The sequence below is a fragment of the Actinia tenebrosa genome, unplaced genomic scaffold, assembly GCF_029948245.1.
Source record: "Actinia tenebrosa isolate PJP-AT-01 unplaced genomic scaffold, QUT_ActTen_1.0 PGA_scaffold11__36_contigs__length_13525064, whole genome shotgun sequence".
NCBI lineage: Eukaryota > Metazoa > Cnidaria > Anthozoa > Actiniaria > Actiniidae > Actinia > Actinia tenebrosa.
In genome coordinates, this window is record NW_028292571.1 from 12,025,809 (window position 1) to 12,052,151 (window position 26,343).

The 26,343-nt window shown below is 38.1% G+C and overlaps 2 protein-coding genes across 3 annotated transcripts; one reads left to right on the forward strand and one right to left on the reverse strand.

The window, feature by feature from the left end:
• Positions 1-861: 861 nt before the first annotated feature.
• Positions 862-12,283, reverse strand: LOC116305683 (uncharacterized). 2 transcript variants are annotated; one of them, XM_089027394.1, is made up of 14 exons: positions 12,116-12,283; positions 11,937-12,010; positions 10,894-11,131; positions 10,341-10,433; positions 9,830-9,877; positions 8,855-9,040; positions 8,267-8,314; positions 7,217-7,386; positions 5,701-5,963; positions 4,921-4,991; positions 4,235-4,336; positions 2,993-3,083; positions 1,798-2,046; positions 862-1,124 (listed from the first exon to the last, which is right to left on the reverse strand). In XM_089027394.1, the coding sequence occupies exons 1-14, from the start codon at positions 12,179-12,181 to the stop codon at positions 967-969; spliced, it is 1,857 nt and encodes a 618-aa protein (XP_088883520.1). In that variant the 5' UTR covers positions 12,182-12,283; the 3' UTR covers positions 862-966. The 2 variants fall into 2 exon arrangements, with proteins under 2 accessions (XP_088883520.1, XP_031571507.2); XM_031715647.2 differs by lacking the exon at positions 8,267-8,314.
• A 120-nt stretch (positions 12,284-12,403) lies between these two features.
• Positions 12,404-25,261, forward strand: LOC116305690 (uncharacterized). Its single transcript, XM_031715657.2, has 16 exons — positions 12,404-12,693; positions 12,999-13,035; positions 13,892-13,963; positions 14,613-14,721; positions 15,329-15,392; positions 16,023-16,116; positions 16,400-16,459; positions 17,248-17,290; positions 17,710-17,783; positions 18,515-18,697; positions 19,154-19,704; positions 20,350-20,762; positions 21,744-22,016; positions 23,405-23,592; positions 24,139-24,338; positions 24,824-25,261. The coding sequence occupies exons 1-16, from the start codon at positions 12,563-12,565 to the stop codon at positions 25,140-25,142; spliced, it is 2,811 nt and encodes a 936-aa protein (XP_031571517.1). The 5' UTR covers positions 12,404-12,562; the 3' UTR covers positions 25,143-25,261.
• The last annotated feature ends 1,082 nt before the right edge of the window (positions 25,262-26,343 follow it).

The window sequence follows — 26,343 nt, forward strand, 5'->3', positions numbered from 1 at the left end:
CTAACCCTGAACCCTGAGTAAATGAGTCTCTATAAAGGCTGGTTTAGACGGTATGCCTTTTTGCCGACAACTATCGTACACACTCGCTCCATCCTTCAACTCGAGTCATAGCGTGTAAAGCAAGCCTACAACTCGCCTACGACAGACGCAAGCGTGTTGTATACTATAGTTGTAGGTGAAAATCATACCGTCTAAACCGGTCTTAAGGAAAACAGTCACTGTCAGTGGTATAATACAAATTCGAAATGGTTATTACTCTTCCTTGATCTTTTGTATTCAAAGCTAATAAAGTGAAATGTCAGTGTGTGATGTGCAGGGTCCAAAAACAATTGGTTTCGTAAGTGTCTGACTAACTGTGACCATGGCAATATATTTTGGTAGAAAATTCTGCTCCATTAACTATGCCCACACCCATAATGCAGCTTGGGATGCCTGTAGATAGATGTCAGAACAATAAAATTCTTTTGCTCTTGGGAAATGAATTCTTTTTTATGTAAAACGAATGCATTGTTCCTGAGATCTAACATGGCTGCTGTCAAGTGATAGTGCAAAACCTCTATTATTGTGCCATGGCTGCAAAAGCCTCTTTAAGAGTTACTTCCACAACCTGGTAGTCAAAAGAGGTTGACACACACACTCCGAGTAAATCTATTAGCTAAAATTATTGCTTGGTTAAAAGGAGTATGCATGCTCTTTTAACGTCATTGTGTAGTTCCAGAAAATACCTATACCCCACCCATGAAGAGATTCGGAAATTCTGGAGGGAGGGGGGGATCAGAGAAAGAAAAAAATTATAGTTTGTGTGAAAAAAAATGGAAGTTCCTAGGGTTAACTGGGGGGGGGGGGGGGTGGGGGGGGGGGAGGGAGGGGGTTGATCCTTTTGCAAATTCCCTCTATGGTGGGGGTATGGATAATTTTTTTTGAACTCTGCATTACTCAAAGAGAATGTTGTAATATGGAATAGTTTTATATAGGACTAGAGATTTCCATATCGCATGGTGTCAAGATCTCTGTCTGGTCATCATTTCTAGGCATTTCAGCTGGTAAAGTTTTTTCGTTATAACTTTGGGTGTCCTCCATGGGTGTGGTGCCGAGATCTTGTGCATGGCTTGGAATGCTGTTTTCTGTAACATTAAGCAAGACAAATAAGGATATTTATAATGATAGTTGTGGTACAAGTATGTTTGTCTAATATGCACGTACTATTGTCAAGACCCAATGGTTAGAACCAAAATATCGTGAAATTAAAGTGACGCAAAAAATAAAAAAGAAAGATAATGACGTGAAAATTAAGTGACCACATAATGTGATATTATTTAAATAAATATCAAATTTAATAATTAGACATGAAAAAAAAAGCACAAACTTTTTCTTCTTGTTGTTGTTTGTTACTTGATAATTAAGGCCAAAAACAGAGTGATTAGTACCAAAACTGAACATGTCTAATGAGCCCAAACTATTTCTCGTTATTATTGTTACTTTAGTTAATTAAAAGCCACATCCTATGAAATCGCAAAATTTGTTAAGTGACTTAGAAAGGAGTTTTTTTCTTGTTGCAAAATCGTGGAAATAACGTGTCTCAAATTCGCGACCTCTAAAATTGCGTAATTAATGTGTCGCAAAAATTCCATGTAATGCTGTAAGGTACATGTTACCGCTACTCACTACTGCAAGTACAGTAGTTATGCAACTCCATGGGGTCGGACTGAAATATTCAGAAACTTCAACTAAGTTTCAACCAATAGACCAATTTAGTTTGGTTGTGAATGTTTCCCCATTTCAGACCACAACACTTACCTACGCTATGTGCGCCATTTTGTGTTTTGTGATCAAGTAATACATTCTCCTTATCATGTACAGCTTTAGCCTCAGCCAAGGTTGGTTCTGTGGATTCTTCCACAGGTCTAACCCCAGATGCAGGAGCTACTTTACCATCTACTCTTTCTTCTGTCATAACTGGAGGTTTTGAAGAGTTTGCTAAGTTTTTTTGTTCAGCTGGTGTGAAGGGGTTAGATGTGGTTTTTGTAGTGGGAGTGACAGGGACATCTAAAAATGGATTAAAAATAATGTATTTAGTACATCACTGGGTTAAAAAATGCTAAAAAATTAACATAATATACATTCATTTGTCATCTTTTTATTTAAAACCAGGAACCATGGATTTTATTATAGTCGGAAAGCACAAAAAAACAAAAACAAAAACAAAAACCAACAAAAAAACAACAAAAAAACTAGACAACCAAAATGAAAAAAAGAAAACTAGGGTTCTATCTGTGAGTTAGCCATCCCCTGACTTAGATCAGCCTTGAGGTTGTTTCAGGGTTCAATCTGTGAGTTAGCCATGCCCTGACGTAGATCAGCCCAGAGGTTGTTTAAGGGTTGGATCTGTGAGTTAGCCATGCCCTGACTTAAATCAGCCTAGAGGTTGTTTCAGGGTTCAATCTGTGAGTTAGCCATGCCTTGACTTAGATCAGCCCAGAGGTTGTTTCAGGGTTCAATCTACTATGAGTTAGCAATGCCATGACCTTGTTCAGTCCAGAGGTTGTTTCAGGGTTCGATCTGTGAGTTAGCCGTGCCCTGACTTAGATCAGTCCAGAAGTTGTTTCAGGGTTTGATCTGTGAGTTAGTCATGCCCTGACTTAGATCAGCCCAGAGGTTGTTTCAGGGTTCAATATGTGAGTTAGCCATGCCTTGACTTAGATCAGCCCAGAGATTGTTTCAGGGTTCAATCTATGAGTTAGCAATGCCATGACCTTGTTCAGTCCAGAGGTTGTTTCAGGGTTCTATCTGTGAGTTAGCCGTGCCCTGTCTTAGATCAGCCCAGAGGTTGTTCCAGGGTTCAATCTGTGAGTTAGCCATGCCCTGACTTTGATCAGCCCAGAGATTGTTTTAGGTTATCAAAACATTTGAAGGTTTTTATTTAGTGTGCTTCCCTCATTCATTAAATAAAGAGCCAATAAGAATTTAAGAATTATAGTGCATGTATACTTACCAGCACCTGTGACTATGAAGAGGGATTTTAATTTAGTGTAAACTTCTGAAGCTCGTTCTTTGACTTTATTGCTTTGTTTGTAGTTACGTATCTAGAAAAAGTCAAGAAAATAATTTAATTTCATTTGCTACTAAAAGTGATTTATTTACTAGACAAATCATAAATTAAGTGAAAATAGTGAAAATTTAAAGTCTTACTTCCTATTAATTTCACCATTCAAGTATTCAAAACATCTACTCTAATGGTAAAACGAAGTTTTCATAAAATGATGTGAGAGGAGGGAAGTTGAAGATAATGGGATTGAAGGAAAGAAATGTTGACAGGGTTCGTGCTGAGGTAACCACTTAAAACTCGAGGACTATTCAAGGAGTATACAAGGACCCAAGAATAAATTTTCAAGGAGTATGTTCAGCTAAATATGCCATGGTTTACACGTTGGTTGCACATGGCCAACTTTCAGATTTTTCAATCTTTCTGACTAGATCTATTTCAGAACCATGCAAGTTATGATCAAAGCAAAAATTCAAGGAGTTTTCAAGGAGTTTTGCTAAAATCATGAAATTCAAGACCTTTTTAAGCGCCCTTAAAAACATGAATTAAATTCAAGGAGTTTAAGGAGTAGCACCAACCCTGTGTTGAGAAAGATGGAAAAAGGAGGAGAAGAAAAGAGAGGGAAAGGAGAGTGGGAAATACTATAGTGAAAGCGTCAAACATATTGTGCCTTATGCAATATGCAACCCTATATGTAACATTCACACATTGAAAAACCGTGCAAGAAATTGCTTGTCACCAATGAGATGAAACTAATTGATTATTGCACTGTCAAGCCTGCAAAATAGTGCCAGACATGGGACATTTGTATGGTAAATTAAGAGTTTTGACTGGTAAATGTTTAGTTTGGTCGGACTCTTCTGTTAGAATGTGGAACATTACAAATAAATAAGTTCACTCTAGATTGCAAAACCTGAAGCAGAACTTTTAAGTACGCGTATATCCTGCCAGGGTCAGAAATTGAGTGAAAAGTGAATCCAATCGATGGAAAGGACAGCAACAGTGCGACACATAGCGGCTGCCATGTTGTTTCAGTGGATTCACCTGACAGAATTGGAGCGGGCTCAATCATAGCATTCTTTCTTGCTTGCAGTATTTGAAAGAAGCTTTTTTTCCGACAAGACTGGCTGAATATCAGATGTAGAAAAAAATCATTTGCAGCTTTGCACTTTTACAGTAGTGTTAACTTACCCTTTTTATTGTTTGAACAATAGCAGGAGATTTCTTAATGACGTCTGGGCTGATTTGCATGTCATTGATCTTGTTTAAAGTATTCAAACATTTTTGTATATCCTACAACACAGATTAAAAAAAAGAAGACTATTTTAATAATAGTTTTACTTAATTAATACCATTTATTGTGTCAAAGGAACCACTGAAGGGAGCCGGCTATGATTGAATGAATGAAGGAATAAATAAAAGAATCAAACAAATGAATGAATACTATAATCATGAGTGAACACACAGATATAAATAGAGAGAGACATGAAAAAATGGATTGATGAATTGGTGGATGGATGAATGGATGGGTGGATGGATAAGGAGATGGATGAGGAGATGGATGAGGAAATGGATGAGGGATGGATGAATGAGGAGATGGATGAGGGACGGGTAGAGCTAGGTAGGGAGGGAGGGAGGGGGGAGGGAGTGAGGGGCGGGAGCGAGGGAAAGAGGGATGGATGGATGGGTGGATGGATGTATAGATATATGGATTGAGGGTGAACTCATAATGTTATCATATTTTGAAAGGTGAAGAATTGTTTAATATCCATGTCCTATGAAATGTTTTAGACAAAAGGATTATGATTGAATATCGATTCACATTTAAATCACTACTTCAATTGTAAACTAGAGAGGCGTGAACCAGATAAACTTACCGGAGCTTCCACTGTTAATGAAAGTCTTAGGTCTTGATTACATAATTCTAAAGTGTCATAAATAGTCGGATCTGAAATAAAACAAAAATAAAAGGATGAAGTAATAATCATTAATAATTATTCATGATATTCTTATTCTTGGGGTGCATGTTACATTTTGCCGTTTTTGTTGTGGAGATTTGGAATCTAGAATCAATAATTTAATTTTAAATCAGAAGATATAACTAGCTAAAAACTAGACTAAAATGTGAGCTGTGTCGGTGTTTCTAATGAAACAGCAATGATAAAAAGTTAAATTATACACCATGAAAAGATGAAAATACTGACATTTCGGATGCTAGTACTTCGTTGTAAAAAAAAAAAAATTAAATCAGAAATGAAATTAAAAAAACCCAGATTTCTAACAAAGGTTACTAGTATTTTATCCTCACTGCGTACTCATTACCGAGTCACGGCAATTAAGAAATGGAAGGTGACTGCGACTGCATGCCGGCAATGAGCATGTGAAAAGCATGCGATGTGCCGTCAACCGCCACCAGGGGAGGTGGGTGGGGTAAATCTTCTACTCTCTCCTTAGGCAGCTTCCAAAGGAATGATTCAAGTATTTGGGTGTGGTGCTTACATATGGAGGGTCGCAAAGCATTACACCTGCACTGCGCAAACTCCCATGTCCATAAATGGGGGGTTGCTAAATTCCTACGTGACATGCCAACTATGTATGCAGTGAGAATAGTCAAGAAAAGCTAAAGAAAATAACAATCAGAAGGAATTGGGACTTACTTTTTAAGCGCTCTTTATGTTTCTGCCATTCAAGTTTTTCTCTTTCTTTCTGCTTTTCCTTTTCCCTGCGTTCCTTTTCCTTTTCCCTTTCCATTCTAGCCTTTTCTTTTTCTCTTAAAGCCCTTTCTTCTCGTTTTATTTTCTCCTTTTCCTTTTCTTTTAGTTTCCGTTCTCTTTCCTTTTCTTTTTCCTGCTTCTCCTTTTCTTTCTGTTTTGCCTTCTGTTCGAGTTTTTCCTTTCTTTTCTTCTCTTTCAATTCCTCCCTGAAAGATTGCATTTGATCAAAATTAAATTGAAAATATGAGAAATAGGCAGCAAAATAAAAGGAAGAATGGAAGAAAGAAAATAATAATAATAGCAATAATTTAATAGCCGACGTTTCTTAAAAAAATTTATAAAGTTTAGTTTCATTATCCTCTGGCAAACTAGGAAAATCAAGAGCCTCTTCAAACTAAAACTCCAATAAACATCAATCATCTGTCATCCATAAAGCTGAATGTTCATGTGGAGAAACATACATTGGTGAGACAATGAGAAACTTTGAAGTTTGTAAGTCAGAACATGAGAATCCCTTACTTATTTCACAACCAGCATGTCATCTATCGAGTCATCCAAACCATTTGTACACATAATTTATTCTTCACAAAGAAACATCCTTATTCAAAAGAAGAATAATTGAAGGGCTCTTGATTGCATGACAACCGCTCAGCTCAAACAAACAAGTCCAATGTTTTATCGCCAGCCTTTATCCCTCTGGGATTTCATGAACTACTTAAATTGTTGTATATTCAAACTAACATCATACTGAAGATGACTTTCACAGTCGAAAACGTTTTATTTTGAAAACCTTTTATAGAGACATCTTTCTATCCTTGTAAATACATATTAATAATTCAATAATTTTCATATTTATATAGCACGAAATACATTATTAAATATATGATGCAATGTGCTAAAAAGCTAAAATAGTGATAAAAAATAAAGAATCAAAAGAGGAAAAAGAGAAGAGATTAGAATGTATAAGGAGAGAGGAGAGGAGAATATATTAGAAGAATAGAAATGAGAGAAGAGAAGAAGAGTGCAGAGAAAAGGAGAGAAAGAATTGGAAGGGAAATAAGAGGAAAGAAGGAATGAGAGAAAGCAAGGAGGGAAGGGAAGGGAATATCCAGCTGAGTGGTGAATGCAGCAAGTAAAGCAAGATGTGACAAAATGACCTGCCCTAAAATAAAGCTTAAAAGAATGAAGCAAATGGCGGTAAAGTGAAATTGCTTTATTCTTCCTTTCCATATATATTTCTGCTTCTTGTGGGTGTGTGTATTATATTAGAGTCAAAAGAAAAAAAGAAAAAACTCAAAAGTTGGGTTACAGAAGCCTGGGAATCATGGTTGTCTGCAAAACAGCTAAATGTGCTGTGATTGGCTAAAACAAAATTCACCGCTCAGCTAGACAGGGGTGGGGTGGGTGGGGGCTTGGTGGTAATTGTTATTATTATAACTACTTAAGTATATGATCTTACTTTCTCTTTTCCAGTTTTTCCTGTTTTCTTCTTTCCATTTCTTCTTTCTTTCTCTTTTTGTCTTCATCTGTTTCTTCGCTGCTGTCATTTTCTTCATCCTTCTGTTTAGTCTTTCTGTCTGATGACGACTGCTTTGGTTTTAATTCATTTTTCTCCTCACTTGATTTGTTCTGCAAGAAAATGTTTTCTTATGTCACTATTAATAGTCATGGCCAGTCTGACATCTATTGAAGTTCTAAGTTTTGGGATCATTAGGTGATGACTGGGTTCCCTGTGGTCAACCAGTCTAGTCAGGATTTACTACGGACTTCATTGAAGTGTGGCACGCATTAAAAAATTCGTCTGCAAATTTGCCGACAAAATCACGCCTCCAAGTGGGCGGAGTCACAGCGTCTCATAGGCAAATTTGCAGACGAATTTTTCAATGTGTGCCACACTTCAATGAAATCCGTAGTATTGAAGGGGAGTCATTAGTTCCAAATACCCCCCAAAAAGGGCATTAATTTTATGCCAAGAATGAAAATGCAGATGCATGCTGCAGGAATGGAAATATTACCAATTTAAGCTCCAAAGGTTAGACACAGCATGACATAAGAGAAAATATGTGAAGATATTTTTGCATTAAATTAGCCATGTAATGCTTACTGAAGTATCTCAGCTGTTGTTTTGTTTTGCTTTATTGTTGAATATTTGATAAACATCTTCAAAATACACGGTTTGAAAACTTTTTTTGTGAATGTAACCTCATCACTTCTGTTTAATCCATAGGGTTCCCAACAGTACGAAAAATAAAGTTACCTGGAAAAAGGCTAAACCATGACAAAAGTGTGTGTATTAGACACTACTTGATTAGCAGCAGGAAATATAAACTAACAAACACTCACACGAAGTGAATAGTTCATTTAATTTAATGGGGTTGGATATTGGTGCAGCAATGTATCTCGAAGGGCACAAGCCTGCAGGCAAACTCTCAAATAAAAATAAATAAAACCGATTGTTCCACAGGGTTCCCAATATCCCAAAGTATGAAGAATCATTTATAAAACGTACACTTTTCTTTTCCTCTTCTGATGACAAACTATCTTCAGAATCGGATTTCTTTAAAATAACAAATTAATATGCATAAAAGTAGGAAAGGGTATTGTACATATACCTTCACACCAGGGGCAGTGCCAAGGAAAACAACAATAAACAAAGATATCTTACTAAGAAGACAATAAGCCAATAAGCTGATTTCTGTATTTTGAACCTTATGGTTTCTTTTCTTGGTTCTAAGGGGGGGTGAATGGAGAAAAAGCTATAGCATAATGATTGCTGGCGGCGATCGTTGATATTATTATAATATAATATTAGTTTATTGATATATTTTTATTGCCAGCAATCCAATGTAAATATGTTTGTACGTTAATTGTCTTGTAACATACATTTAGTTTATGTAATAGGTTTTTCTCCTTTTTTACATTTTTACTAATACTATAAATTGATCCCTCATTATCTTTCTCATCTTAATCATCCTCACTGCTCTCATTTTGCTTTGATTTTTTTGTTGGGGGGGGGGGGGGGGGGTTGGAGGAGGAGGAGGGGGAGGGAGAAGGGAGTGAAAAAAGGAAAGGGCTAAAGAATAATGTGAGGAAATACCTTAGATTTTTCTACTTTTTTACTTGAGTCCTCGTCGTCTTTTTCATCTTCATCATCGTCACTGCTTTCGTCACTACTTATCATTTTCTTGGATTTCTTGGGGGTAGGTTTGCCTTTACTTTTTGTGGCTTTAGTTTTGGGCTGTGTTTCCTTTTTCTTTTTGCTTTTGGGTTCGGGTACATACTCCTGTTGATTGACATGAATACATATGTGTACTGTATATAGCTAGAGTAATGACTTAATTATAGGATTTAAGTATTCATGATGTCATCAAAAAGAAAAAAAACACAATTTTGTTAAACCCTGAAACGACTTCTGGGTCTGGGCTAATCTAAGTCAGGGCTTACTAACAAATGAAACCCTGAAACAACCTCTTGGTTGATCTTAATCAGGGCAATGCTAACTCACAGATATAACTGCATGAAACAACCTCTGGGCTGATCTAAGTCAGGGCATGGCTAACTCACAGATATAACCCTGAAACAACCTCTGGGCTAATCAAAGTCAGGGCACGGCTAACTCACACATTGAACCCTGAAACAATCTCTGGGCTAATCTAAGTCAGGGCACGCTCACTCACAAATAAAACCCTAAAACAACCTCTGGGCTGATCTAAGTCAGGGCACAGCTATCTTACAGATCTAACCCTGAAACAACATCAAGTCAGTGGGCTGATCAAAGCCAGTACAGCATATGACTGATGCACAGATCAAACCAAAATTGATTGTTGGATTGAACTAAAATTTAGCATATAAATAATATTATGTTTTGCAGTTAAAAAATAATTAAAATTCCCTCAGCTGCACACTGTAGGTTGATTTTTTTCTGCTGTCAGTCAAAATATGAAAGGTAAGGGCTGATTAGTTTTGATTGACAGCAAAAAAATATATATATCAGCATGCTGTTCACTGCTAGCGAGTTTGCATATTTATGAGAATAGAAGTAAATGAATATTGTAATTTAATGTTTAATTACCTCTCCTTCTGATTCGGAGCTTTCTTCTGCTTCATCTGAGTCTACAGGCTGAGAAAATTAAATTCCTTCGTAAATAAAAAAATTAGCTTATTTTAATCCCAGCCAGTTCTGTAATTGAGTATTGTTCATGCAAGACATTTTTCTACTCGTGCAACCAAAACTTGTGTCACAAACAATTTTCAGGATGAAATTGTGCCAAGTAACACCAACGTGAAAATTGTCTTGCAACGCCTTTGCAAACAAGTTTCAGCTAAAAGTATGGCACGCCAAACCGGGCAAAAATGTATCAAGTACAAGATACAAGTATTTTTGTCCGGTTTGGCGTGCCATATAAAAGTTTCAATGTTCAACGGAGGCTTAACTAATTTTTTTTAAGTCAAAGAGATGTATTTTGTAAACATTGATGAAGGAAATATAATAATGCTTCACAAATTTTTTCTGTTATGTCAAACATTAGTTGAAAACCCTAGTGCTTCCCCTCTCTTCCACCAAAAATGGAAGTGATAAATACCTCTTCATTGTCCGATTCCTCTGTTTTACTTGTCTTTGCTTTTTTCTTTGCTGGTGTTTTATTTTCTGTGCTTATTCTACGCTTGCCTTGTACCTACATATGAAGATCCAGATACAAGATATCGTGATTAGGCAAACTTTATTGAGCATTCAGAGAAGGCACGTTGTGCCTGAGTGAGTGCAAAGACAGTACTTTATTGTGCTCAAGCTTACACATAGTATAACTACACATAGCATAGCATCGCACTAGCATATCTTCTACTTCTTTGTCTGTTTGTCCAAATCGACCAAACAAACAGCTCGATCCGGCTAAAAACTTGAAGATAGAACCAAACAGAATCTTTGTGGAACAGATTTTTGTGGAAGAGAAAAGTTCACTCAAGATTTGCTCGTATTATGCTTGCGAGCACACAGTGCTCGTGATCAACAATAAGGAAAGGTGCGTACAAAGTGCTAGCAGATTGCGATCTGCTCGTGCAAAAATCATGATAAATTTTCACATGTTTCTGGGCTGTACTGTATCCATTAATTATTAAAAATCTATCTATATATACCGGTTTCTGATTATTACTGGTATCTTCTTTTTCTTCTTCCTCTTCATTTTCCTCATCCTCAGACCCAGAGCTCTCCTCAGATTCAGATTCCACAGGCACCCCACGCAGACCGTATCGGACCTTAGGGTCCTCCACTATCTCCTCCAGTGCTTCACTGAAAAACTTTCTGGTTGATGGTTTGGAATATTTGTCTTTGTGTTTCTCGTAATCAAATAAATCCTTTGCCTGCATTATAGCTCTAGATCAAAGAAATAGGGGAAGAGGGGTACATTGTAAATCAAGGTTATCAAATTAGCTGGACACATGACTGCATTTACTTGGGCTTCCTTTGTTAAAATTTGAGACAAGCATGACAGAACGGGGCTGAAAAATGAGCCAGCGGATTTGGGTTTTCATTTTCAAGGAGTATATTTAGGACTTTTTAAATTTTTTTTACAAGAGCTTTTCAATAAGCACCGTTGAATTTGTATCAGTAATCCAAGGGTTTTTGAAGGATTTCATGGACCTGCACATGCGCATGCGTCTTTCTTTTTGCTCAAATAAATTCAATACTGAAATAAAATTTATAACTATATAATAAAATGAATAAAACAGCTTTTTCCATGGTCTGTTCAGTATTAAAGCACTCATGATCAGGAAGTGCTGTAAGCAATCAAGAAATGTGATAAGCACTCGCCTCAGCTCGTGCTTCTCCTTACACTTCTTTTTGCATATGCCACTTCCTGCTTGCTTTATTACTGAACGGACCAAGGAAAAAGCTGTTTCATTTGTTAAATGGAGTACACAAAAAACTTCTGTTACTTGTTAAATAAAGTTCATTTTCAACTCTGGGCATCCACAGGAGGCCCAAGCAAACACATTTGTAATTCAAAAATAACTTAATCATACTACATATCTAAAGCAGAGCTGAAATCAAAATACACTATGATATACATGGAAAAAACTGGAAATTAGAAAAAGGAGCTGCTGTCAACATAATTGAAATATACAAGCACATCAGCTTTTGTCAGATCCTAGTTCTTGTTGTTTATAGATATACTTACGTCTCATGTGTTCCGTAAAAGAAGATAGGATATTTCTTAGCTGGAATCTTTTCATTAGCAGCTGGAAGATCAATCTGCAATGAAATAAATAAGATAGTTTAAAAATCACAAAGATTTGAAAAACTTTCCAGAAATTTTGATTGAAAATCAGAGCAAGTCTTGTCAACTTGTAAACTTACTCGAGCAGGCCAGTGAGGATAGCCCCTCATTTTCGCCCAAATGAGATCCCCCGGTTGAAAAGACATTTCTAAAGATACGAATTAAGAAGTAAACAATGAGAAACCCGATAAAAAAGATCTAAAAAACTCTCTTATTGATTTGCAAAACCAAGATGGCGTCCGCTCAGACCGCGCGGGATCTGGGACGGCTTGTCGGGCTTTACCCAGAAGCCCCTGCGAACTGTCCTCGCCTCAGTCTTTCTCGTCCATAGAAGCTGTTTCCATGACGACGAATAAAATGGCGGAAAACTTGTTTAGAACATTTGAAGCTCAAATTTTTAGCACGAATTATCTTCTTCATTTTACTCCATACTAAAATTTATCATCTTAAGTCTATGGTTATCGTCTAAGGAGTCGTATATGTGTCTTTTGTAAGATATTTTATTCGTTATTCGTTAAGGTTTTACAATGCCTATAGAAAAGTATAAAGTGGAACACAAGTTTGGAATCATTTCACACAGTCAACGAATACTCCTGGAAAATCGGTTAGAAAATAAATCGAAGACCTCTGTCCCTCCTGGTACCTACTCTAGAAGGAGGTATGTATTGTAAATTACTAAACAGTTTGAGAATATGTTTCTAGATCTTTAGATCGGCATGGCAGCATGGCAACATTGTTATTTTCTTAATGAGCTCAAGCTATTTATTAGTTCATCCGCTTTTTTAATGTTTTTGATTAAATTATAATCTTAGCTAAATAGCCATATAAAGGAGTAGTGTTTGTTTTATTTTCCTATAATCAAATGCCCAAATTGTTCAAATTCTTCAATTAATTTCTAGTATTGTGTTCTTAGAAGATCTATGATCATTACTATAATATTATTTCTTAATCTGCTTATGACAGGCGCCATTATGAAATCACTGAGAACTTTATTGCCAAGGTAACACCCTAATGAATTAAAAAATATGTATATATATATATTATCATAGCTCATTGTGATTTTGAGCCACCAATGCAGTTACAGTGCCGTGCGCCAAACCGTAAACGCCCAACAAAGTTTCGTGTTCTGACAGTCCCCAAGTGCTTTATAACTGCACACATTATAAAACACAAATTACAATAACCGTTATTTTGGATAGGAATTATGCAATCAAAAGTGCACCCAGGTGCTGTGTGCTCTCATAAAGCACATGCTACCAACCAATCAGAACCTGAGAATTATTAATTTTATAAACACTATGAATTCAAAATCACACCATGGGTAGCTAAACCTAGGTGTGTTTTGATCCAAGTTCTCAAAGGCACGACGGCTCCTTGACTGATGGCAACCAATATCTACTCCTGGGGGGGGGGGGGGGGGGGTACTGCCCTATATTCGTTATACGGGTACGTGCCGCCAAACAGGGTATAGTTTTTAGCAATTCTATTCTGGAACAGGGTATATGAAATCACGCTCTCTCCTCTCTGGAACAGGGTATATGAAATCACGCTCTCTCCTCTCTGAAACAGGGTATCTATTTTCGCACTACCGGAAAAGGGTATGGTTTTCAGCAATCTTGCTCTGGAACAGGGTATGAATTTCAGCGATTTTACTCTGGAACAGGGTCAGGGTTCAGAGGGCTCAGCGGCACATCCATACCCTAAATGGGCAAGACTACCCCCCCCCCCCCCCCCCCCACTTCCCCCGGTATCTACTTCACCATTATAATGATTCCACTAATGTGCTATTGATTAGATAAGAAGCACCCTTACAGTATGAGGTTAGCAGTTGTTTATTTAATTTTTCTACCAAACAGTTTAATGATAGCAGTCTTGATGGCCAGGAAAATCTTTTACCATTTGCTACCAAAATGCTTGCAAGAGTCAAGGTAAGCCATTTTGAGGTTGAGAAAAAAAACCCAATTGTTCAGGTTGGCATTGCATTGCATCGTGGACTGATTTAGAACACAAAATTGATGCAATCTTGAGAATATGTCCCCTTGTGGACTGCAAACATACTAACCTGAAACAGTTTTTTACTCAACATCGGAATTAGCATTTTACGAAATAATATCACTTTAATTTTTGTGTGTTGCCTTTGCAACTGGTTGGTAAAAGTCTCTTGCACAGTTCCATGCGCCATCTTGAAAGGTAGCCATGCCTTTGCATCCAAGCAAGACGAACGGTGACCTTGCAATGATAGAGACCTTTTTTAACACCTTGGACAATTATTCACACGTCTCTGCTCACCATTCGTCTCACTTCGATGCAAAGGCAGGGCTACCTTTCAAGATGGCACATGGATCTGTGAAGGGGACTATTATCTCAGGTTACCAGACTAAGTACATTACACAATTACTACCATGGATGTATAAGATTGGCGATATTTTATTTAATGATTAATTTTTGAAAATCTTACATTTTGCCTGTTTAGCATTGCAACTGGTTTCCATGGCAACTGGACATGAGTAAGAGCCAAGGACAAAATGTATATATTTTATTTTTATAATATTTACTTTGCCCTACATGTTTCCATAGCGACGGGTTGGTCTCAGAGAAGGTGGAGAAGGAGACCATGTCAGTCTTCCCAAGGCCTGGGCTGAACTTTCTTTACTAGCACAACTAAACAACAAAGAATTGCAAGAAGGTACTACTTGTAAGGGATTTCATCCCGTTTTTGAAATGTATAAAATTAGGGATTATTATAAGATATTTGAAATGTAATGCACTCGCTTATTGGCTGGCTATCATGTTAAACTATAATTATATCAGAGGACAGAGATATGCTTGAGCAAAATATTGTACAAAAATATTTCATACATTATCCAATTTTCCATATAGAATTAGATAAATTAAAAAGATATACAAAAAATTAATACCCTACCACCCCTCTAATACATTTATGAGATGTTTATATCACAGTACAGAGACATGCATGCATGTTTCATATTTAAGGAACATAAAATGACTGCTTTGTCTCTGTACTGAGATATAAACACTCTGGGAGCTGTAGACTGACTCGTCGAGAAGAAAAAGAGAAACACTTGGCTACGCCTCATGTTCCTAAGCTTGCTTCTCTCGTGCTCTACAGCTCCCATCATGTTTACGTCACAGTACAGAGGCATGTGCACACGTTTTATATGTTCCTTAAATATTAAAACATGCATTCATGTCTGCGTACTGTGATATAAACATCTCATAAATGTACAAGTATATGCATTATATTTACTGTATTTCTTCTTTTTTCCTTTTAGAATCACTGGAAGTTCTCATCACTTCTCTCAATCAGGCACCTTTATTACAATCCCATATTCCAAGGTAAATGTTTTGATCATTTATTGATGGTATATATATATTGTTTCTATTTCTTGTCCGTTCATCCGTCAGTCCATCCATTCATTTACTCTCTTTTAGAATAGAATAGAATAAATAGAATAGAATACCCTTATTTAGACATGATAACATTTAAAGCTAAAAGCTTGTGGGGCCATGCATAAAATAAAATAGATAAAATATGATATAAAAAATCTATAATATAAATGTAGCTAAATAAATTATTATATATAATTTGAAATCTAAAAATATCTTATTCTAAAATTATCATTACTCACTCTTTCAAACTCACTCACTCTTTCACACTCACTCACTTTTTCACACTCACTCACTCTTTCACACTCACTCACTTTTTCACACTCACTCACTCTTTCACACTCACTCACTTTTTCACACTCACTCACTCTTTCACACTCACTCACTCACTCACGCACACTGAGAACACAGAACAAATGTGGTGAACACTAAACCCACCCTCTTTTCTGCTAAATATTAGCTTGGTTCAATTAATTTTCTATTACACATGCTTTATGTAAGATTTCTGCTCACAGGATCATATAGTAACAAAGTATCAACCATCTTCAATCTTTTTATATATTATTCTCTTCATTCTAGTTTGTTCTTCCTGGCTATGACTGCTCTGCACTGGCTCAGAAAGATTGGTGTCAATCAACCATGTCTAAGAACTGGTGAATTGAAGCTTATCAAGGTACGTTGATGACTTGCAACCATTCTCTTGCTTTAACAAATAAAAGAGCTTTTTCCGTGCTCTGTTCAGTAATAAAGCACGCAGGAAGTGGCGTGGTAAATAACCAAGTAAATAACTAACTTGTTAAAAAGTCAGCAGATTCATACGTAAATCGGAGAAGAATGTGCGAACTTGTTGGTGACCATAACACAATGCAACACTATTAACCACATCATGGCTAGCACCAAAAAGGTGAAAACAGCTGAATTGCATGATTAAAGCTTTTATGATTTTTCCCTTTCAGATGGGTCATGTCGTGTTTGTCAGACTCTATTACTTCTACCTCAATAATAGTTTAACACAGGTAAATAGAAAAAAAGGCCGTTGTGAGACAAGTTGTAGAGAAAATTCCTCTGTGTAATCACGCCTTAACACCCCCGTGAAACTTGTCTCGCAACGCCGTCGCATACACGTTTCAGCCAGACGTTGCAACGGGTAACAGGGCCTTCAGTCTTGAATGAAAAATATATATGTTGTGCAGAATGATTATACAATAGTGAAAACACTTAATTATGAAGTAGATTACACTGAAATGATCAGCTCCAGAACTCCGGCCTCCCCCCCCCCCCCCCCCCCCCCCGGGCCAGAACTGTGAGCACTGTGAAATGGGAGTTTTTGCGCGACGTTATTTGCAACGCGAGGTCGCATATTTTGCGAAAAATAACGGACTCGTACCCAGTCGCTTTTCTTTCTTACTGTTCTCATGCTGTGGTTGATGGGAAAAATTTAGTGAGTTCGCGGTGCATCAAGGGAAGGAAGGAAGCCACCGCGCGCATTAAAAAAGCTTGAGTGACGACTGGGTACGAGTCTGGAAAAATTCCGTCTCACACAATACGCACAGACTATCGCTAGTCTGTCACAGCAGTGCAGTGGGAAAGTCTACTCAGTTAAATAACACCGAAACAAACCATGACGTCTTTTGTCTAGGGATACTTAATTGAGCGAACAGTCCCAGAATGCATTGCTAATAGCTAGACTAGAGATATAGTTTGTAGTTGTTGATTGGTTCTCTCCTGTGTCAAACGTTTTTCTGTGTTTTCCTCTTCATTTTTGAATCTCATTTTTTTCAACATTTGAATATACTTTCCCCAGGGATACATGAAGGAGAAACAGGCCCTACTCATCTATTTAGCAGGTAAATAAATTGAAGTATGAGCGACGATTAACAGCTTTCAATTTGACATTTAAATTCCTGGCTTTCATCTACATATATTATATTATATCAGGTAATGGTTCACGCATGTCAAGAACGTGTCCTTTTCACCTTAAACCTCATTGCAGCGTATTAACACTTTGCTGCCCTTATGAATACTTTATAAGTTCATAAATATCATGCATTACTTACTTTTACTTCTTGGGTTGCCTATGTTGCATTACTGCGTAAGTTACAATGATTGAGCCCCTTTTTGACAATGAATACTTTATCAGTTTACAAATATCATGCATTACTTACTTTCACTGCTTGGGCTGCCTGTGTTTGTTTGTTTGCAATCACTTGCGTGGTCATTGGTGTAATATTGAAGATTGAAGAGTTTTTTATTATCATTCCTTCAGGTCTTTCTGAGCAGCAGTATGTCTACAGATCATTCCCTGGCTCGCTCCTTGCTCTACGATTCATGAATGAAGTGGTGAGTTTCTTCATTAACGTTTATAGCATTGTGCTAGAGCAGTTTTCGTGTGACCGTGAAAAGCTCACGGTACGAACACGGCCGTGACAAGGCAAGGCATACGCCAGCTCATTCAAACTGTACGATAATTTACTCTCCATCCAATCAAATACCCGAAACACGGCATGAACACGGCGTGGTCAAGGACACGCCAACGACACGGCACTGCCACACCATTGCCAATCACATTGCGCGAGAAAAAGAAAAACGCAATCCAAATTTCAGAAAACATCACAGTCGCAGCAGGGCATGCATACGCACCGACTTTTTTCAGTCACAGTCACAGTGTGCGCTTCTATTGCACGCTGCCTCTCTCTGCTTTCGGTCGTGGGCTCGATCTCTGGACCTGCCAACAAACATGAATACAGTTTTCTCTTGGAGGGGAGTGTTTTTATTCGAGTTCTCCAGTTTTCCCTTCGCCTAATTTCAGTTTTTTTAGCCATCGGCCAAAGGTCGACTATTTAAGTGATATACTCGTAAAACAAGAAGAAGAGTAATAACTTTCTATAGAAGTAAATTTGACAAGTAGGGTGTATCAACGAACAACAACACGTCACGGTTACATAGCGGTAATGACTGAAAACACCTGTTAAGCCAATCACACCTATAGTTTATCCGATAAGAACTACAGGTATACCGCTCTCATACGCGTTGATTTAGAGTACTTCATTTCTTGCTCTTGTTTTTAACAGGGCTATTTAATATGTAAAGGAGTACCAGTCCCACAAGAACAATGCGCAACAAGCCCAACCACCATTGAACCGAGCCGTTCATTTCCGGGGGGGTCCAATAGTGGGGAAATACCGCACGTCAATTCCAAAGCCAGTAAGGAAAGCTTCATTGGGTATCCCTATATGGAGAAAATCGCTGAAGAGGTGAGAAAAAACGTGGTTGATTTTTTCAAAGGATTTCAGAAATAATCAGCATGTTGTAGTCGTATGTTATAAGTATAATACGCTTGGAAGCCTTCAGCTTAAACAAGTTGAACTGCGTGCGTTCATTGTAATTAATTCTCCACCCCCACCCCTCCTCCCACCAAATCCCAACACACACAAAAGAATTGACCTTTTTGGGGGGGGGGTGGGGGTGGGGGTGGTAGCATGGATGGCTCAAAGGTGAAAGCGCTCGCTTCTCATCAATGCAATACCACTGAACTCAGTGTTGTATGTGAGTAGAGTTGCTTGTTGGTTCACTCCTGTGCTTCGGGGGTTTTTCTCAAGGTTCTCCGGTTTTTCTCCCCCCACAAAAATCTTCTTTAAATTCCAATTCGACCATGGGACAAGGGCCACAAACAAGTACGGCTTTTACTAATATATTTTTTTCTCCCTTAGGAGCAACACAGTCATTCCCCAACTGCCATGCGAACACACACATCTGTAGAAAGTATCCATGATGTCTCGGCCACCCTGTGGCACATATTGGACGTGTGGCGCTGTACCATGCATAAGGGGATTGGGCTCAAGCAAGCACTTGATGGGCTTTCGGTATGCGGAACAGGCATGGCTGCTGAGTCCTGGTTGGACGTTTCGTGCGCATTTTCCATCCTTGCCCATACCTGCTCAACCAACCTTTCTGCTCTCCAAACCTTTCAAAGCTTAGCAGCGGGCGCGTTCCCTCGTCCAGCAGCCCTCGCTGAAATTCATGCGCGGCACCTAAACCTATGTGAACATTGCCATTCAGGCTTTATTGGAGATCCATCTGCGCATGCTCTTCACCAGGAGGAGGAGATTATCAATGATGGGCTTCCCGCGGGATCAGACTATTTGTCTGTGGGGCAAACACCGAGTTTTGTTCGAGGCTTGCGGGAGTTCGCAAATCTTAGCCATATTGAAAAAAATGAGAGAAAACAACCACCTGAATCCATAGAAACAGAAAGCCTAAGGTAACTAGTTATTAATTATTATTACTATTAGTTATTGATATCCCTAATGTGTCATAATGCTCAACAACGTCATAATATACACCAAATCGGAATATGAAGACCAATTTGAATAACTATTGTTCTGCACTGACCAGCGACTCGTGACTAGCCTCGTGTTCACGTGGAAACATAAAAGCGTTTTCACATGTATGAGAGGCTAGTCAGTCGCAAGTCAGTGCAGAAGAATTTTTAAAAAAATTGTTCGCCACCCTTCGTTTCGGGGCATGTTTTCTCCAAAAAAAAGAAGCTTAACGAATGCGTTCTTAAAATGGCATCAAGATCCTGAAAGCTTTGCTATCTGTTTACGCGCAAGACCCAAGCACGTGTTAACGGCGTTGTCTTTAATGAGCTATTGTTAGCCTTGTTAGTGGATTTCCACCCCCTACTTTTCCGAGCCATATTTGTAATATATGCTTGATCCACTGGCTGTCTTTCTTTTCAATCATAGCATTGTAGAAAAAGAAAAAAAACCATACGCTGCGCTTACAGTTATTCCACTAAAGTGCCACCTTCATCGTAAAGGCCATTGGGAAACCATTTATACATATAAACTTTTGATAATCCTTCAAACAAATGTGATCTTATCCTAAATCTTAATCCTTTTAGGTCACGTGACGAGAAACACGAATCCTCATCCGAAGCCAGCTTCGCTGACGTCAGCAGCATCGAAAGCGAAGGCCAGACGCGTCGAAAAGGCGGGAAAATGCCACGCCGTGCATCAAGCAAACAATTCAGGTCGTCTTACAAATCATTTCAGTTTGAGAATGGTAGCTCTTCATCTGAAGAAGAAGAAACTCGTAAACCAAAAGAAAAGGTTACCAAGCGAAACTCCTCTAAGGAGAGACTAGGTACGGGCGTTCGCTTCCAAACTGAGGAGCCTGGGACGAGTGACACTGAAGTAAAACCTCATTCCGGTACTCCAAAACCAGGGGAGCCTTTGGAGCGAGAACTTACCAAAGGAAGTCTATACAGTGGGCAGACAGCGGGTAGTACAGTTACTATTCCTCTAGTGGATGATGGTGAGTTATAAATTCAACGAAATAAGCTTGTTTTTTACTTTAACATTTTGCGAATCATCCATACCCATCTTATAAAAGCATAGGGCATAGTTATGACATTATTCAACCGTTTATCATGTATTTCGTTTCTTTAATTTTGACTTTGACTTTCACGTTTGACTTTTGATTTCGAATTTACTTCGACTTTAACTTTAATTTCCATTTTGACTTTGATTTTAATTTTGACTTTGGATTCTGACTTTAGTCCACATGTCTTTTGATTTTTACTTTAACTTGATACCAATTTCGGTTTTGACTTTGACTTTTGAATTGAGTTTAGACTTAGACTTTAAATTTGATTTACATTATGACTTTCGACTACACGTCTTTTGATTTCGACTTTGACTTTGGCATTTGATTCTATCCTATATTATTTTGATTATAGAGTGCACGCACTAAACCCGTTCACAATATTTAGTACTAATTAGTACTATTTCATACAGAATCCTTTGTTTTCTTTCGTTTAGCTATCACTATTTAGTGCTAAAACTACACGTCTTTTGATTTCGACTTTGACTTTTGGCATTTGATTCTATCCAATGTTATTTTGATTATAGATTGCACGCACTAAACCCGTTCACAATAATTAGTACTAATTAGTACTATTTCATACAGAATCCTTTGTTTTCTTTCGTTTAGCTATCACTATTTAGTGCTAAAACTTAGTATTATTTTTACGGGTTTAGAGTGACAACAGTAAATCCGTGAAACTTAATAATACTAAATAGTACAATTTCATGCAAATTCCATTGTTTTCTATTGTTTAACTAGCACTATTTTGTACTATTTAGTAATTAGTGTTTCACGGATTTACTGTGGTCACTGTAGTACGAGCACTCTATGCTCTCTTAACTATCTTAATCTCATATTATTTTGACTTTTTATGTGGATTTTTACTTAGGTTAAACTTTTGATTTCGGTTTTTCATTTTAATTCGTAAAGATAAATCCGAAGGTCCAAGCATCACCAAAACCGGAACTTCCCTCATGAACGATATGATTGGCGCCTACGGATGGCCCTGGGAACTAGTATATCTTTACACCGAAGCAATGACGTCAGTCTGTCTCCATGGTAATTCTTCTCTCGTTCAAAAAGTTGCTCTGCTTGGAAGCGAGGCTTATAAGAAACCAAAGGTTCTGGGCAAAAAGGGAACAGTACAAGCTAGTGGACTCGGACTCGCCGACATGTTGAAGTTTAAACTTCCAGAAACTAAAGGTAGGCTGTTTTTTTGTTTGTTTGTTTGTTTGTTTTTGTTGTTGCATTTTTTGATCGTCAACAAGCCATAGGCCTTTTCAGAGTTCGATAAACAGGATAAATCGTGGCCTAGATTCGGTACAAGCAATACCATATAAGGCATGAAGCTAGACCACAATGCACCATGTTCGCTATCTCAGAAAGGGTCTATGATGGCGCACCAAAGGACACCCATCAGTCCAGCAATGTACAATGAATTTCCACCTCCAATCAAAACCCAAAGAATTGTACATAATCCAGCCCTGTCACGACGTGTTCCGTGAGTTAAAATCTTGCAGCCTAGGTTGAATGCTTTGTGTTTGACCAGCGAACCGATGTATTGAAAGGAGTCACCTTGTCACCTTGACGTCAAACAACTTTTACTCGTGCGGGCTCATAGAAAACAGAATTGTTAATCAAAAATGGTGGGAATACTATATTCGTGATCTTGAATCTCACTTGTTTATGTAACAGGTGCTACAGGACTTCCCACGGTAAGAGAAGGGGGGGGGGGGTATTTCCCTAACCTCAATAAATCACACTCCCCTCCCTTCCCTAAATATACCAAAAGCAGGAAACAATTTATCTGAACATGGGCGAAAAACAATCTTAATTTAACAGATCAAAAACATTTTTCCGTGTTTGATACTCTAATCAAAACACGCGGGATGTTGAGAGAACATAAGAGGAGCGTAGGAAACCAAGACGCGTTGCTGTTCTCCCAACATCCCAAGTGTTTTGATCAAAGTATCAAACACGGAAAACTGTTTTTCATTTGTTTTATAAAATAACAAACGCGCGAAAAGATCGAAAAAAGCAAAGTATAAGTAAATTCTCCCTACGTGCCGTCTTATTCAAACTGACCAATGGGCGAGCGCGATAGATTAAAATCTGACAGTTGCAATACTCGCGCGCGCTTTAATGACGATAGCGTGTTTTGATACTCATAAAACATGGTTTTTGACCAATCATAGTGGGCATAGTATCCCAATTATCTCAATAGATCAAGGGAGCACGTTAAAATTTTGATTATGTTGGTTTATCTTCGATTTTATCGCACGTAATCTAAGATATGACAGGCGTTCCTTGTAGTGCTTGTTTACGTGCGCGCGCAACACTTTATGGCAGGCGTTCCTTGCTTTAGTCGGGCTAGCGAATTTACTCCGAAAACCGACGAATTTTTTCTCCCTTCCTTACACGATCGTAAGCCATTCGGATCGGCCGAAACCAAAACACTACGAGGAACGCCTGTCACATGATGGATTGCGCGCGCTAGATAGATCAACCAAGAACAATACCTTTCCTTACACAAACAAAATTTTAATGTGCTCCCTTGAATAGATTGTTCATATTATTGTGTACTGTTTTAGTTTCCGCAAACAAAGACTGGAGCTGGCGCATAAGATTCGCGGCCGTGCAGGGCCTGGTTCGAGTGAGCCGTCATTCCTATGGCGATAGTATTAAAGACGGGATGTGTTCAACGGCCTGGAACTTGTTAATGAGACATCACTCGACGGAAAAAGATATGAGAGTTTTGGAAGCGTTGAAACTTGCACAGGTGGGTTACTCCTCCGACACACGCACTTAAAAAAAGAGACTGGGAAGGAGTATTCAGGGGCGCTTTTCGTTTACCCGGAAAAACCGGAAATTCCGGTTGGAAGAGCAAATATTTGTGTCATTCCTATCGGAAAGTTTCGGACAACGTTTTTTTCTTCCGATTGAGGTAATCCACTTTTCCCGCTCTTTTGGGTTCTTCCTGTAGACGCGTGTACCACATATGTTGGAATTCAAAGTTTCAACCACATGTATTGGTTTAAATAGTAAGCACCCCAGGGCTCAGGAATTCATCATATAAAATAGCAGCGTCTTTCACTTTGTTTATCCTCCCTGTTGCATGGCTTTTCTCTGTTATGCTAGTGACGAAGGGAGGGAGGGACGGAAGAAAGTTGTCCTAAATTCCATGTTTTCTATTTATGTGCTTCTTCACATGCAAATCCTCATCCTCAGACTCTAAGACAGGATGCATACAAAAGGAATGTTTAGTTTGCAGGGAAGCTAGAAATAATTCTTTTGAACACTTAAATGATTTTACGTTATTTTCCAGGTAGAAGTGGAGATGGACAAGGGATCCCGGGCCTATCCTAGCATGCTAATATCTCACATAGCAGCCGGTCTAGCCTCTACTATGTTACCCCAGTTACCACCTATAATCGATTTACCGGAGATGACGTTAAGGCCCAAATCACGTGTGGCTAAAGTTACAGGATCTCCACCGAAGCGCGCTCCAACACGACCTTCATTAAGGTGAGTAAAATATATTTAATTAAATGGTAGTTATGTTAGCAGGTGGAAATCCATTTTTTCTTTGGGTTTTATTGCATATATGAGTCAGGTGTAAAAATGCTGAAATGGGATCAAACTATGTTAAACCACATTTTTGTCTTTAGAATCTCAATACAAGCCTTCAGTGAAGGGCCAATACTGCCCGTCATGTCATTTCAACCAGAGATCATTTTATACAGCCATGCATTTTACAGCACTTCTCAATCACACGCGCGAAATCGTGAAAAAAAAGAATTCGACACATTCGCCAATCGAAGTGTTTCCCAGCATTGTCGGAAAACACAAAGCTTTTAAGAGCACGTGCCTATGGAATGTCATGAAAACGCCTTGATTGACGTCCACCAAAACTTACTTCGTCTTGATGGCAAATTAAACGATTTCACGCGTGTGATTAAGAAGCGTTGTAACTAGTTCTTTTGAATCAATAAATGTTTTTTTTTTCCCAGACAGGAGATTCTATTAGCTACAGCAAGCTACGAGCCTCCGGAAGGTTACGGTGCGCGCATGAATAAAGAACTGATGACAGTCATCAAGGACCAGTGGCGAAAACAGCTACACATCGACGAGGAAGAAGAGGAGGCGGAGAAAAGGAAACGAGAAGGGGAGAAAATATTAAGGGAAGAGATGGATGGGAAAGCGGATGGGAAAATGGATGGGAAAAAAGATGGGACACAAAGTAGTATAAAAGAAGAAAATTTAGATGGTGTTGATGATGGATGTGGCATGCTGTCTAGTGTAAGTGGTAGACTGAGCATAAAAGAGTAGTATAATATGCTGTGATATCAAAAGTGAAAATCAAATTATGCGATAAGATGGTAAAAAATAAAAAGTAAAAAAGTAAAAGGGCAATCAAAATGAAACAATGTAAATACAACTTTTTTTGTAACTAGAATGATGAACTTTTGTAATTTGTCAATCTTAATATTAAATATTATTTTCATGACATAGATCTCGAAACTGACTTACTTGCACGGGATGGGTTTGCGTGGATGAAATGATCGTATGGGCGAAACGCGCGCGCACCGGCGAAAATTAATTGAAATGACCGATTTTCTTTCCTGTCAAACTGTTTTATACTTTCTTTTCCTGTCTGTTTTTCTACTATTGGTGGCAGTATTAAAGGGGTTGTAAAACATAGCTGTTAGGACCTGTTAGGCTTTTCGTCGACCATGCGCCCTGGAGTCGTTGTAAATCCCATTAGTGTTTGTATGTCAATCTGTCTGTTTGTATGTCAATCTGTCTGTTTGCATGTCAATCTGTCTGTTTGTATGTCAATCTGTCTGTTTGCATGTCAATCTGTCTGTTTGTATGTCAATCTGTCTGTTTGTATGACAATCTGTCTGTTTGTATGTCAATCTGTCTGTTTGCATGTCAATCTGTCTGTTTGTATGTCAATCTGTCTGTTTGTATGTCAATCTGTCTGTTTGTATGACAATCTGTCTGTTTGTATGACAATCTCTTTGTATGACAATCTGTTTGTATGACAATCTGTCTGTTTGCATGTCAATCTGTCTGTTTGCCTGTCAATCTGTCTTTTTATATGACAATCTGTCTGTTTGTATGTCAATCTGTCTGTTTGTATGACAATCTGTTTGTATGTCAATCTGTTTGTATGACAATCTGTTTGTATGACAATCTGTCTGTTTGTATGTCAATCTGTCTGTTTGCATGTCAATCTGTCTGTTTGCATGTCAATCTGTCTGTTTGTATGACAATCTGTCTGTTTATATGACAATCTGTATGATTGTATGTCAATCTGTCTGTTTGTATGTCAATCTGGCTCTTTGTATGTCAATCTGTCTGTTTGTATGACAATCTGTCTGTTTGTATGTCAATCTGTCTGTTTGTATGTCAATCTGTCTGTTTGTATGACAATCTGTCTGTTTGTATGACAATCTCTTTGTATGACAATCTGTTTGTATGTATGACAATCTGTATGACTGTATTTCAATCTGTCTGTTTGTAT

Excerpts from the sequence above, each read along its gene's own strand:
- LOC116305683 (XM_089027394.1), bottom strand. The coding sequence starts at position 12,181 with ATGTCTTTTCAACCGGGGGATCTCATTTGGGCGAAAATGAGGGGCTAT. Across the intron at positions 11,132-11,936 it reads TTTTACGGAACACATGAGAC|AGCTATAATGCAGGCAAAGG; the intron begins GTAAGTATATCT and ends TCTTTGATCTAG. Across the intron at positions 7,387-8,266 it reads CAGAAGAGGAAAAGAAAAGT|AACAAATCAAGTGAGGAGAA; the intron begins GTACGTTTTATA and ends ATTTTCTTGCAG.
- LOC116305690 (XM_031715657.2), top strand. The coding sequence starts at position 12,563 with ATGCCTATAGAAAAGTATAAAGTGGAACACAAGTTTGGAATCATTTCA. Across the intron at positions 16,117-16,399 it reads GTGAATTGAAGCTTATCAAG|ATGGGTCATGTCGTGTTTGT; the intron begins GTACGTTGATGA and ends TTTCCCTTTCAG. Across the intron at positions 23,593-24,138 it reads AAGCGTTGAAACTTGCACAG|GTAGAAGTGGAGATGGACAA; the intron begins GTGGGTTACTCC and ends GTTATTTTCCAG.